The sequence below is a fragment of the Leopardus geoffroyi genome, chromosome B1 (assembly GCF_018350155.1).
Source record: "Leopardus geoffroyi isolate Oge1 chromosome B1, O.geoffroyi_Oge1_pat1.0, whole genome shotgun sequence".
Taxonomy (NCBI): Eukaryota; Metazoa; Chordata; class Mammalia; order Carnivora; family Felidae; genus Leopardus; species Leopardus geoffroyi.
This window is the reverse complement of record NC_059327.1, coordinates 114,864,287-114,878,339: the sequence shown is the minus strand read 5'-3', so window position 1 is coordinate 114,878,339 and position 14,053 is coordinate 114,864,287. Positions and strand designations below refer to the sequence as shown.

General features: G+C 43.6%; 1 protein-coding gene across 6 annotated transcripts in view; it reads right to left on the bottom strand.

Moving 5' to 3' along the window:
* The window catches only part of LEF1 (lymphoid enhancer binding factor 1), a 121,640-nt gene that overhangs the window by 7,304 nt on the left and 100,283 nt on the right, over positions 1-14,053 (bottom strand). For 3 of the 6 annotated variants that reach the window (XM_045470897.1, XM_045470917.1, XM_045470932.1), the window contains 3 exons: positions 12,642-12,749; positions 7,609-7,657; positions 6,933-6,973 (listed from right to left, as the gene is read on the bottom strand). In XM_045470897.1, the coding sequence (XP_045326853.1) occupies positions 6,939-6,973; positions 7,609-7,657; positions 12,642-12,749 (192 nt within the window). In that variant the 3' untranslated portion in view covers positions 6,933-6,938. The remainder of the gene's footprint in view (positions 1-6,932; positions 6,974-7,608; positions 7,658-12,641; positions 12,750-14,053) is intronic. The other 3 variants (XM_045470893.1, XM_045470907.1, XM_045470926.1) reach the window with 1 other exon arrangement.

Here is a 14,053-nt window from a genome sequence, read left to right as displayed (position 1 = left end):
ATACATGATCAAAGAACTGAGAAAGTCGATCTACAGAAGGCAGAAGAGAGCAGTTTTCAGGGGCACATGTAAGAGCAGGAAAAGGCCAACTTCCAGTCCTCTCTCTGGGTCATTTGCACTGTTGTCTTTGGCTTCCGCAAGATGCCACTGCATCCTTCAAATGGACTTCCCCGTTCTCCTTATGCCAACATGGGCTGTCTCTTCTTGCCATCAAAGGCCCCTGTGCTATGAGTCAGCATACGGCGTCCTGAAGAATGGTCAGAATTTGAAAACCTGCACTCCGCACAGCATTTAGTGTAGCCACACAGTGTCATTATGCAGCCATCTCTCTCTCCAGGACAATGTGACCACGCCTGCCCTTCCAGCCAGACGTCTGGATTTTCCTTACTGAATGTTCTTACTAAGAGACATTATAGTTAAGTGTCATTGCCTTGTGAATTCTTTACAGGTTTCTACTAATCTGTGACAAGTTCAGCAGGAATTTGAGGACAAACATAAGAGGAAGGAAGACACGAGTAGGCCACCGCCTCAGACAGGAACATGTCTAGGGAAGGTGCCATGTGGGAGTGTCTCCGGGCCATCAAAATCTCCATTTCCTAGGAAAGCAACCTGCTGACCCAGACAAGACCAATGCCACACCAGCGGCTGCCTGGCAAAATGTCAGGCAGGAAGTCCCCCACTAGGCGAGGCTTCCTCTTTTTTTAAAAATTTATTTTTTTAATTTTTTGCTTATTGATTATGAGAGAGAGAACATGAGCACATGCATACAAGCGGGAAAGGGGTAGAGAGAAAGAGGGAACCTCAAGCAGGCTTTGCACTGTCAGCACAGAGCCCGACATAGGGCTCGATCCCATGAACCGTGAGATCATGACCTGAGATGAAGTCGAGAGTCAGACACTCAACCAACTTAGCTGCCCAGGCGCCGGGTCAAAGGGCTGCAGCAGGGGTGCTTTGGGAGCGCAAGCAGGCTGCATGGCCAGGCACTGCCCCCATGCCGTGTCCCGCGATGGGGGGCCGGTCTCCCTGATTGGACAGCCACCTGCCGCCAGGCTTCAGGCTCCCTTCCCAAGAGCCCCGAACCCTCACACATCTCCTGCTTGTTGAGTGACACTTCAAAGTATTTGACCATAGTGTCTAAGCATGGGACAAAAAGATGAAGAGTGGAAAGCAGGATGTTATTTTTTCCTCTTTCCCATTTTCAAAACGTTAATTTTTACTTGGAGACTCTGAACAAGCCTGAAGGTTTTTGTTTCTGACTTTATTATTTTGTAAGAGCTTGGTTTTGCTTTCTAACTGGCCATGTCAACCAGAAGCAAAGAGCCAGAGGCTTGCTGATACCTAATGACTCCATCTGCTCTCAAGGCACAGAACTCAGGGCGAAGATGAGGCACCAGTGGCAAGCTCGCAGGGTGGGCATCAAAGCCTGTACAGAACACCGTTGTCCGTGAGACCCCTGGGCGCAGATGGCTCCCTGACTCCAAGAGGGCACAGCTTCGGAAAGACCCTCAGTCCCACGGCCGGTCCTGGAGGTGTCTCCAGCCCCATGCTGCAGAGCTGTCAGGAGGCTGCGTGAGCACCAGGGCCCCGGGCCCCCAGCCCTTAGTTAATAAACAGCCCATCAGGCTCCCGAGCATCACCCTCAAATGGAAAGCTAGAGATGTAAAGCTAAGCACTGTGCAATTAACTACTGCATTCTATACTGTACTAGAAATTACCTCTCCCACACACCTCTTGGCCCCAGGGAAACAAAGCCTCAAGTAAAAAACACATTTTAATCTCAGGTTAGCAAGTATACAAGGTAGAGATTACACCAATATCCAAAACCTTAAGTTTTTGTGAGTATGTCTGTATGTGGGTATCTGTGTGTATCTCTCTGTGTTTAAAAAGGTGTTGTTTTAAAGATAGTTTGTTCTTTTAAACTAGCTCTTTGATGTTATATAGTCAAAAGGAGTATGTTGAGATATAAAAATCTTTTCAATCTATGTAATTTTAAGATAATGGGATTTTTTCATTTGTTAAAGTAAATATTAATAAGCCAATTTGTAAAGGTATGTTTTTACATTAGTAAACTTGGAGTGATAATTCTCTCCAGCTTTTCAAAAATTTTAAATCTTCTGTAACTCCCATGAATCTCGATTAAGTAAGGAAGGAAGGGAAGTTCAGTATTTGATGACAATCTCTGACTTCTGACAAACTCTCGAGATGTTACATATTCCAAATAAACTTGGACCAAAACACTGGAAATTCCCAGCAACTTGATCACTGTTCCCCTCATGGCTACACAGCTCAAGGGTTACTTACTCCAGAAAGGCTTCCTTGATCTCCGATGTAGATACTTCTTGTTCTTATTTTAACATAATGTATCCATCTCCTTTATAGCACAGAATGTATTACTTTATAATTCCTATTTATTTTTATGTCTTTATCTTCTGAAACTAAAAGCCCCTCCGGGAGGGGACAGAGTCCACTTGGCAAGTGCCCCACTGCTTAGTGCCGTTTCTGACTTGCAGTAGTCCTCGCTGGGTGTTTGCAGAACGAATGAAGAAATGACTGGCATTTACAACAGTGGCCTAGAGCTGGACACAGCAGAACGTGTGCAGGCTCATTCCCCGAGGCCCTGGACTTCCAGCATTCCTACAAGTGACAAGTTCGTCCTAAAAGCTCAGGATGAATTTGGCTTTTTTGGAAGACCACACAGCTTGGGAATCACCTCTACCCTGAAAGAAACTCTTTCGTGCAGCCCGTTTCTAATTATCCTAAAAGTCACCGCAAAGTGTTGAGACCAGTCAATGCTCATTCGTTTCCACTGATTTCACCAGAGTGAATACGCGTATAAAGCGTGCAAGTGGAAACACACGGGAAGATGGGGACACAACTGGTATACGGGGAACTGTTAAAAGGCCAGTTATGTTGGGCTGCAGGAGACAGCTGCAATGGTATTTCGCACCAAAAACATGAAAGCAGTAAATGAAACGTCTATCTTTCAAGGACCAGAAATACAAATTTTCAGAGGGCTTTTGTGTTCCCTGAGGAAAGATTTTCCTTATTAAGTGGGGATATTTTCCCTACAGTTCGTTGTCCTATGCTAGTTCAGAGGCAAGAGAGTTCTCTTGCCTTTGTGCTCCATGCATGGTCATCTGAGCTCAAAGATCTAAATTAACAGGACTTTTCTTTTAGGAGGCCAAGAGAGGGTTAAGTTCCACTGTGTACCTAAGAGAAATAAACCCTCTCAAAATACATCTTCACATTGGAGTCACGATATCTTCCCCTCCTGGGTGCTGGGTTCCATTGGCTCCACCTCACTGGAGAGGAGATCAGGAGGGATTTAGCTAATACTCAGCAACTTCCCTCCAAACTGAAACCAGTTGCCCGAGATTTCACGCCCCGTCGTTGGCAGGATCAGCTCTAATCAAACAGTTTATCTGTCACTGGCTTGTTTCTAAGGTGAAGCCAGCACTAGTGTGGATGCAGTGTGGCCAACAAGGGGCTCACACCAGTGGAGAACCAGATTCCCTAACCAGAGGCGGTCACGCTGGGTGGAGAAGGGGAGGCTGGAGATGATCTACACAGGAACTGAAAAATAGCCACGCTGTCTACATGTCATTTTCAAGACCGTACAGGTGCTTTAGTAAGTTCTGTGGAACCACTCCCAGAACGGGGACTACAAACCTGTAAACATAAAGGAGACTTGAGTCTCTTCAGCAACACTGGGAGGCAGTGCAGATCACGGAAGAGCAACGCAGAGCAGGAAGGAGGGCCATGGACACAGGGTGTCTCAGAGGCCTAAGGACCCAGCACTTTCACTGGAGTGGGGAACCGGAGGTCTACTGGCTTTAAAGGACCTGCCCCAGGCCACACAGTTCAGGAAGGGGCTTCTCTCAGAGCCTGGGTGGCCTCGTTCTCAGTCTAAGTGCTTTCCACAGCACAATGCTCAGTTACCCGGGTCGTTTCTCAGCCACTGCTCTGGTTTTCAAGGATAGCAGGTCGTTATCGGTATCACCTTCTCAGAAGGTCCTTCGTGAGCATCACACCCAAAGCAGAACCCCACCCAAGTCAGTCCCTGTTTTATTTTTATGACCGCACTCCTATTTTTCTGTTTACTTTTTAATAACCACCCTCAGCAATGTGAGCACTACAAAAGCAGGGACTTTCTCTGCCTCACTCAACACTACTTTCAGGTCACAGGACGCTATCTGGCATTAGTTAGGGGCTCAGTAAGTGCTCAACGTTGACTAAACAAGTCAACTACTACCCTTACAGGAGTTTCTGAATTCCCAAAACAAAGGGGAAGAGTGGACAGCACGGATACTACCATTCCTGATTTCCTGAAATCCTTATGAATGCAAATCAGAGCTCCTCTCTGCTCTACAATTCTTATCAAATGACTGCCAGTGCTGCCTTCAGAAGGAGGACAGTGTGGAGGACAGTGACTTCAAAGGCTGTGGGACTGGCCCAGCAACAAGAGAAACACTGGGGACTCTGATTAAGTGAAGGAAACCACCAACTGCAGCAGATGCTGAGAAGTAGGGTTGGGGAGGGAGGGGGTAGGGGTAGGGGGCACTTTGCTTTTTTTTCTGGGCTAGAGTAGAAAGGACACTTTAACTTTTAGAAAAAATACGGAAGTGACCGGAAAGCACAATGATAGCTATGACATTAAAAAAGGATGTGTAAGATAAATTGTAGGACTCAAATATACTCCACCTAATCTAGTCTAAAATACTATATACCGTGTTAATCATTAAGGACACAAAACCAAACTATGAAGTATAGACACATATTTTTTGCATGATTTTTAACAGAAATGGCATTAAAGATTTTGGTGCAAACAGAAGATGGAGTGAATCAATGAATGTCAGTCCTCAGCACACTGCACTTGTGAGGGTTTTTCCATTTAGAAGCAGAGCATGGAAAGGCTACTGTCCGTACCTAAGGGTTAGTGATTAAAAGGACAACGTTCTTTAAAAAGAAAAAAAAAAAAAGAATGCAAAAATAAAGTACAAAAGCATGTGTATGTGCTTGCAACCAGAATACCTTTACTACGACACAGGGCCTGCGACTGTCCTCTCTGTGCTCTTAATGACCAAGCCGGGAGGCCAGCTCAGAAGAGGTTCCTCCATGAACAGCCATTAAGTGGAAGTAAACATGGACATCGTCTGTGATACTGGTTTTTGGGTCCCTTGGTTGGTCATCTATACGAAGGGCAGATCCTCTTTTCAATCAGGGAAAAGGATGCCACTCAGTATTTAGAAGCATTTTGATATCATTAAACTATAATGATGGCATTGGAAGAACCTGGGGAATCTGAATAAAGATCATGAAAGTTTCACAGAGGAGAGTGCAACTGAGGTAGGTCTCAGTGAGGGGTAGAGGGAAGAAGGAAGGCATATATGATAAACAACCACAGGCCCTAGGTGCTACTCCCCTTGTACAGTTGAAAAGAAAGACTGAAAAGCTGAAGTAGATTGCCCCGGCAAACAGCTGGCTGAAAATTTCTATTTGGCATCAAAATGTCTATAACTTTCTTTGGGAACGTCCACTGAAATTTCAGCACCAAAGTTAAGTTCTACAAGATGAAGCAGGGGGTCATCTGGTTCTAGCCAAGAACCAAATCTCTGCATGCTAACGCTCTCTCGTGAGAAACACTGCACATGTATCCCTTGCGTGGCAGGGGAAAACAGGCTTTCCAAGCACAGGGACAGCATGTGCAGTGCCCGCAGTGTATGTGGGGAACTGCTAATAGTCTCGTTTGAACTGAGCACAGGACTCATAAGGGCTAGGTTGCAGATGAGCAAGAGGGACCGAAGGGAAAACCCAGGACGGGGCAGAGTAAATAGATCCGCGCTGAGTGGTTTGCACTTTGTCAAACAAAAAGCACTGACCATTTTTTAAGTTGGGAAGTGACACAATCAATTCGTGTTTTGGCAAAAACCCCCCGGGAGCAACACGGAAGATCAACTGGCAGAAAGGAAGCCTGGAGGTGGCAAGATTTCTGCAAAGGCTATTCTAATAATCCAGACGGCAGGCTTGAGAACCTCAGCAAGGACTGCAGCCATGATGAGTTAAGAGGGAAGATTCAACACGGGCCAAAAATATCTGTAGGACCTGGGTGTAGGCTGCTGGAGAGGGAGCAGAATCAAACGTAGCTCCTCTGGGAAGAGCTGCCACTGGGAAAGAGGTCAATGTGCTATGAATTCAGAGGTCAGCTAAATGTTAAGGTCAGTTTACAAAGCCAGGTTCCCACCAGGGCTGGTGGCTCAATCGATCAAAAATATGGTCACTACAGTAAAAAGACAAAAACAAAAACAAATCGACAACTAAACATTACCTATAAATACTTGACCAGGATCTAGCAATGGTTACCAACAGAGAAAAGAGCCTGATAGCAGAATAGAGTTAATTGAGTCCCCACCCAGATTTTTAAATAACAGGGAAAAAAAAAAAAATACATAAAGTCCCTCCTTCTCACTAAAAACAGATATATTACTTTTAAGTATCTGTATATCATCTCAACTGAGAAGTCTCTATGGAGCAAAACCTTCCAGGTCCTGTGCCAGAACGGGTCTGGGTGCCTCACGTGCCACCCAGGGCTTTTCAGAGTAAGAGGGCGTTTTGCTTGCTGGTTCTGTGGTTTGTTTCTTAGAGCAGGCAGATTCGCCACTGGTGGTCAGTGCGGAATGGTGAAGAGTTAGGGGAAGGGGAAGAAAGATTAGAGGGGCAGAAGGGGAAGGAAGAAAGAGAGAAATGCATACCATATTGCAAAAACATAGCCGGTATAAAAACCATCAGATTTTTTTTAAGCGCTAATTTGATTTTGGTGGGGTTTCCTCTTTAAAGGAGCAGAGTTGAATGCATCAGTATGAGCAAGGAGATTCACAAGCAAGTGCCTCTGTTTATAACTAACGTCAGCAGTAGGACCAGAGAGTCGTTCTTACCATGTTTCAGATGTAGGCAGCTGTCATTCTGGGACCTGTACCTGCAGAAAATTGTGTCTTTAACAAATTTTTACTGAAGAGGTTTTTGTACATTCCAAATACGTAGTAGCTACAACATCATGTGGGCTCGTTTGCTTTACTTTCTATGGTTCTTATACCAGCCATTTTTATTTGTGCAGTACAAGTAGTGGCCTTACTTTTAATGAAAGAAAAAGGGGAAATAAATAGGACCTCACTCACTGATGCCTTGAATGAATGTCCGGGAAAGATAAACCCTGCTGTCATCATGTTTTCTACTTTCAGAAAACCCAAACCACAGAAAAGGTAGCATATGATAAAATCAGGATAAAAAACTGTTATTGTAAGGAGTTGTGCAAATGGAAACACAGCAGAAGTGCTACGGAGGGTATAGACAATAAAAGCGAAAACAAGACAAAACACCAACAGGATTCCAGGTGACAGGGTTTGGGGAAGGAATGTGTAGACGTACCTTCACGCACTCACATTGAAAAGAAAGGTTTTTTAAACATCTTTAAAGCATTTCAGGAAGGAAAGCAGAGTTTAAAACATCAGAGGTTACAGTTGCAGAACAAAAGCAGTGTGTCGAAGATGCCGACTACTTTCAAAGGTATTTGTCAGAAGCAGAGAATTGACTAGAAAGTCACATGGTGCCTACCTGATGTCGACTCCTGGAGTTTCTCTCTCTTCCTCTTCTTTTTCTTACCCTGGAAGAAGCCAGGCACATGGTCATGTTACACACTGGACTATGAACACATGGACGAACGGGATACAAATGTACAAAAGGCAAGAAGTCAACCAAGAAGGGTGCCTCATTCTCTCCCTTTCCCATCTACACCTAGACACACAGACCGAGAGAACGAGAGAAAACAAATTGTCACCTCTTTGTGACCTTTGTCCCTACAGCTTCTTATTGAGTATCAGTACTGACAGTGGAAGTGGTTTCCCAAAGCCACGCCAGGCTGAGGAGGTCCTACGGCCGTGGCACCAGATACCCGTTCAAAGAAAGCCCACTTAAGGAGGCAGCCTATCACTGACCACCACACTGGGAACCCACTTCCGGCAGTGTTCATGATCAATCTTCCTTCCGGTGAATTCTACCATGTAATTAAAAGTACATGACATCAGCTGAGGACCTCTTATCCCCACGGCACAGGCATGACATGATCAAGGATAGCGGCAGCAAGGTAAGATAGAACCTGAGAAAATGGAAGGTAATTTCAAAGGCTGAATTTCTGGCAATCAAGGACCTTGTTTCCTAAAACAGACACGAAAACGTGCAATCTTAAATACATTTGCAAAATCACCTTCACAGATTTACAATTTTAAGTTCCATTTATACTGGTCTACTCTTGTTTTTCTTCATGATTTTCCCTAAAACATCATTGTAATAGGTAGGGCAGAGACACAGTATCTGTTTGATTTATGTGAACAGTAAATGGCCAACCCGGATTAGGATAGTACTTTCAAATAACTTTAACAGAACACATATCTCATCCAATATCTCTATCTTATGGCTGCTGTAATAATCACATGAACAAGGAACAAAACGTAAAACTCTAAGATTACACTGAACATACTATGTGTCTATATTTTTATGCATCTCAGGATAATTTTTCTTTGTGTCACATGACCTTGACCACTGAGGCTTTAGAGCTTAGTAAGGCTGACTCACACTGTCCTCACAAAGAGCAGATATTAGCGACCCTGGAAAATGGCATATCGGAAATAATGGAGTTCTCGTTAACATTATTATTAAAGTACTCTGGGAGAAGGGGAGCAGACAGAGGGAGAGTATGCTTCTCACGGGCTTCCCCGGTCTTCATTTCAAACGGCGTTACTGTGGTTTTCAGAAGATGCTATGACGTTGCTTCATGTGTCAGGAACTTCCTCCTCCCTTTCTCCTCCTAGCTCCCATTTGCCCTTTAACATCATCTCAAGTGCCAGCTCTTGCAGGAAGCTTCTCGGCTCCACCCCACCTCCCTATCCCATCCGCCCCTCCCCTCCCCCCTCCGGCAGACCTCACCTCCTCCCAATGCCATAACTGGCTGTGTCCCTGAGCCCCCCTCCAGACGGCCCCTGGCTCCAGATCACAACCTGAGTATGTCAGCCTCCTCTGCAGCCCTGTGTATGTCCAGCATGTGTGACTGTGGCCTGAGGTGGAGAACTGCCAATGCTTTGTGAAATAGCCTCTACTGTAGTCTAGGTATAAACCAGTGTTATGAGAGAACCAACATTTTATGGTAGACAAAAAGACCGGAGTAGTTTGGATGTACTCGTGTCAACTTACACAAAAAACCTCATTTGTGTGCGGTAAATATAAAAATATTTTTCATTAAAATATTTAATTATAGTTAATACTGGGATTATGAAGCGTTAAATTTAAAAGCTCTAATAATACAAATATCTGACTGAGCTCACCTAAGAAAATATGTGCACTGCTGATTTATGAAGACTTCAGTTATAAAATCTATGATGCTGTAGAATAGAGCATTTTAATATTAAATAGTTGAGACATAATATTTAATGTGATCTCAGTAAGGATAAGGATGGCATTCTGACACGTTGTAACTGCTACGATACAAGACATGTATCTTGTTTAGACTCCATTTCTATGTTGTTATTTTAAGAATAATTAGCTAAAGTGCTATCATTTGATTGACTTCTGTTTGCCTTAGTAATTAATAGGCTTATTTTTATCGTTATAAAAAATGATGTAACAAAGCTGGGTTTTCCCTTCATTCCGGGGGATCCCACAATCAAGTTATGTGAAACAATTTCCTTTAAAAATTCTGCAGGAGAAAATCTTTAAAGGTAAATTCACATTATACTGGATTTCTTCAACACTACTTTCTTCTTATCTCTCCATATGGACAAAAGGAGAGAGAGCGAGAGGGACAGAGTATGTTTGTGTTCATCTCTTTTTAAAGCTTTATCCTTTACCTAAGGGTCAGAAACAGAAACTTCACTCAAAGACATTCAACAAGCAGTGCTAAATGTATACAAATCCACAGCACAGCTCCTCCGTGGGTCACATCTGTCCAGAAAGATGCTAATTACTGCCCAGAAAACAGAAACATGGTTCAGGGGAGAGAACTCTTGCCCTAAAGCAGTCTTCTTAAGGCCCCGGAAAGACCGTGCCAGTCTGCTGCACAGAAGGCAAACTGCACAGATTCGGACAGTCTGGGAGGGCCGGGTAATAACCAGCAGCTTAGCCACTACCTGGCCCTGGACCAATGACTTAACCTGTCTGACCCCTCGATTTCCCTCATCTATGAAGTGCAATAACACTGTTTATCCCCCCGAATTATTATGAGGACTAGAAAACATCACAGAAGACACTTAAGACAGTTCTGGACAATAGGCACATGGCAGTTAGTACAACGACCAGACGGCAGCTCATGAGGGTCCGATGAGCTGCTGCTTCCAAGTAACAAAGAGCATGGCCCCTCCTTTCTTCGTCATGGTCGCAGCCACCGTTCAAGCTCCACATCCCCACCAGCAGTGACTTTTTTCAGAGCACGTTGCAGGAAATAAATGTGTTCCCTAAGTCTTGGTGTCCCATTTTATGGGACGTATGACCTCAGACATGCAGCCAACAGGACCATCGCCCCCAAGGGTCACACGTTAAATTAGATATCGATTAACGGCTTCACCTTCACTCTTTTTAGAAGGGACAATTCCTAGACCGAATATTAAAACTGTCCTAGCTGGCTTTTCTTTTTTTTTTTTTTTTTTTAATGTTTGTTTATTTTTGAGAGAGAGGATAGAGCACAAGCCGGGGAGGGACAGAGACAGAGAGAAAGGGAGACACAGAATCCGAAGCAGGCTCCAGGCTCTGAGCTGTCAGCACAGAGCCCAATATGGGGCTCAAACTCATGAATGATGAGATCATGACCTGAACCAAAGTCAGAGGCTTAACCGACTGAGCCACCCAGGCGCCCCCTGGCTGGCTTTTCTAATGCCAGGCTCACATGGAGCACGAAAGTGATCTATAAAATTTTAAATTAGGAGCTTAAATAATCAAAACTGTTCCCTTCCATAAAATATAAAACTGAAATATATAATTTATAATACACTTTCTCAGTAATAGTCTTTGCTATATCAAGACCACGTTAGTAAATTGTTCAAATTCTAAAGTAATAAAATAAAGTAAGGCCCTATAAATGGGGTATTTTTGGCCAATTAGTATAACTTAAAAAAATATAATACCTATTCCATCTGAATAAAATACATAATAGATATCAAGGTATGTTAAAGTGAAACAAAAAATTTTTTTAATTTTATTTTTGAGACAGCAAGAGAGAAAGAGAGAGCGTGAGCATGAGCAAGGGAGGGGCAGAGAGAGAGGGAGACACAGAACCTGAAGCAGACTCCAGGCTCTGAGCTGTCAGCACAGACACCAACGCAGGGCTTGAACCTGTGAACCGTGAGATCATGACCTGAGCTGAAGTCAGACACTTACGGACTGAGCCACCCAGGCGCACCTCCCCGCCAAAATTTTTTTTAATCCAGTTTTGATTAGCCTGTGGCAAAACAGTCACTTGAATATATTCTTTTTAAGAACTGTAAAATAATATCCTTCTGAAAAGAAATTTGACAGTGTCAAAGAGCCTTTAAAATATATTAACTCAACAATTGCACTACTGTGAATCTATCCTACAGAAATAGCAGCCCTAAACACAGAAAAAAAACTGTTACGCATGGATACCTTCATTGTAGGATTATTTCCAATCACCAAAAAAAAAAAAAAAAAAAAGCAACCTAAATGTCTAAAAAACAGGAAAAAATCGTTAATTGTGATATTCACTCAAAATACCATATAGCCATTAAAATCAATATGTAGAAACACTATGCCATAACAGAAAAATGCTTATTATATATAAGAGCAAGCATGACACAAAAGTGTATGTTATACCCACACGTACTTATATCCAAGTAAAAAAAAAAACATATACGCAGAAAAAATACCTGGAAGATACCGTAACTAGTCATTACTAATGTTGCCTTTACACGAGGAGATTATGGGCTTTTTAAAAAAATCTTTTTCAACATTTAATGGGAAGGCTTTTTTGGATTAAAGTTTTACCTAAAAAAATGTACTATATAACCAAAGAAAAAAAATCATGATCGCTCAAAGCTTGCAAATATATCCAGGAAATCTTTATTATAAAGTTCACTAACTTCCAAAAATAGGAAATAGTACCAGCAATACATATACAGTAGTCCCTGCCTGCCTGTAATTTTGCTTTGCATGGTTTCAGTGGCCCCAGTCAACCAGGGTCTGGAAGCAGAAGGTCTTCCTCCAGACATAGCGTCAGAGGGTCAACAGTAGCCCAACACAACATCACAGCCTAAGTCACCTCGCTTCATCCCATCACACAGGCATGTTGTCATCTCACATCATCACAAGGAGGGTGAGTGCGGTACAAGAAGATTTATTGCTAATCGCTCACTGTGCCTAATTTACAAATGGTATCATAGGTGTGTATGCACAGAAAAAAATGTATCTACAGGGTTCAGTACTATCCGTGGTTTCGGGCATCCACTGGGAGTCTTGAAACGTATCCCTGTGGGTAAGGGGCGATGGGGGGGCTACTGTAGTCTGAAACACATTTCCCTCACAAAAGTGGCCGAAAGAAAGAATGGGTGAGAGGAGAGAGCTGTTGGTAGGATGAAGAAGGAGCTTACATAATTGTCTCTTGCAGACCAGCCTGGATAGAGCTGCATATGTAGCTGTCTTTCCTTCCGTGCTAATTCATAATATTTAGCCTGTTCTTCACGGGAGAGGGCATGCCACTAAAACAAAAAGAAGAAGGGGGAAAAAAATTAAATGAGAGTAAAATAGCAACAATATTATATATTTCATGTTTCAAACATTCAAGAATGAAGATAATAAGCACTTAGACTCTGATTTATTTTTAAGTGGCAGAAGAGCAAGAGCGGCAGAAATCCACTTGGGAGTCTGGTGGCGAGAGTGAAACTCAAACTTTGCTCTCTCTGTCCTGTTCTCCAGTATCACATGAAACACATCAAAGGCAATTAAAGAATCCGAAGTAAAATGATCTGTCACTCACCCTTTCCCTTTTCCAATATAAATTGGAGAGAACTTTCACTGGTGACCTCAACACCCAACTCAGCCCTTTCTCATAGTTTGTACCATATTCTGATATTTGAGACTGAGTACCATGTATTTATGCAAAATGTGATAAGTTCCAGATGTCTTTTCCACCCAGACGCATCATCACCTCACACGGACACTTCCCACTCTGTCATATGAAGAGTCTGAAACCTTCATCCTATGATCCAGTCTACAAAGCAAGACCTCAAGGCAGTCTGTCTGATTCCCCTCACCCTCTCCTCATACTTGTAGAAACCCCACTGTCTAGAGGGAGCACACGGACAACCCCGTACAACTGCACGTGTACTCCTTACGGCTATGGTTTTAGCTTCCTTCTGATGGGAAGCAAGGAGCGTTGTCCAGGGTTATTCTGCCATCTAGAATCTGACCCTGTAGTATCTAATTTAAAGAACGTAAGGGCTGATACCCTGCAAACTTTCCATGTCTGTTTTAATAATTGCCATAATTATGTATCACAGCAAAACAGCTTATGTAGGCAAGGCATCTGTTTGGGAATTTAAGTGGCTTATGTTTGCACACAACTTGCTCCAGGTCCCCTGGCAGGCAGTTTTCAAGTATTTTCCCCACTTCTTCAATGCCAGGATTTACCAGTGAGCCTTCTGGGAGGAACGGCTGGGCACTGGAGGGACCAACTGGCCAGAGGGGATGGCACGGAGGCACGGGAGAACAGACCTGACCCACACCACACACGTCCACGCTCTGGGTTAGCTCCCGCCTCCTCACTCCTGCTCACCCCCAGCTCTAGGGTGGTAGGAGATTCGTTCTCATTCATGGCTGCCCTGCCTATTGATTTTAATTTCCCTGTCATAGTTTTAAAAAGTAAGTAAGAGAAAAGAAAGGTGTGGCTAAACTGGGGAAAGAATGGAGGAGTGAGGGAGAGAGGCGATGAGAGAGACAGTTCTCCTGGAAGAGACTAAGTCCTCCTCAGTTTGGACCCGGCTCCTGCGATAAGGCTAGGCAG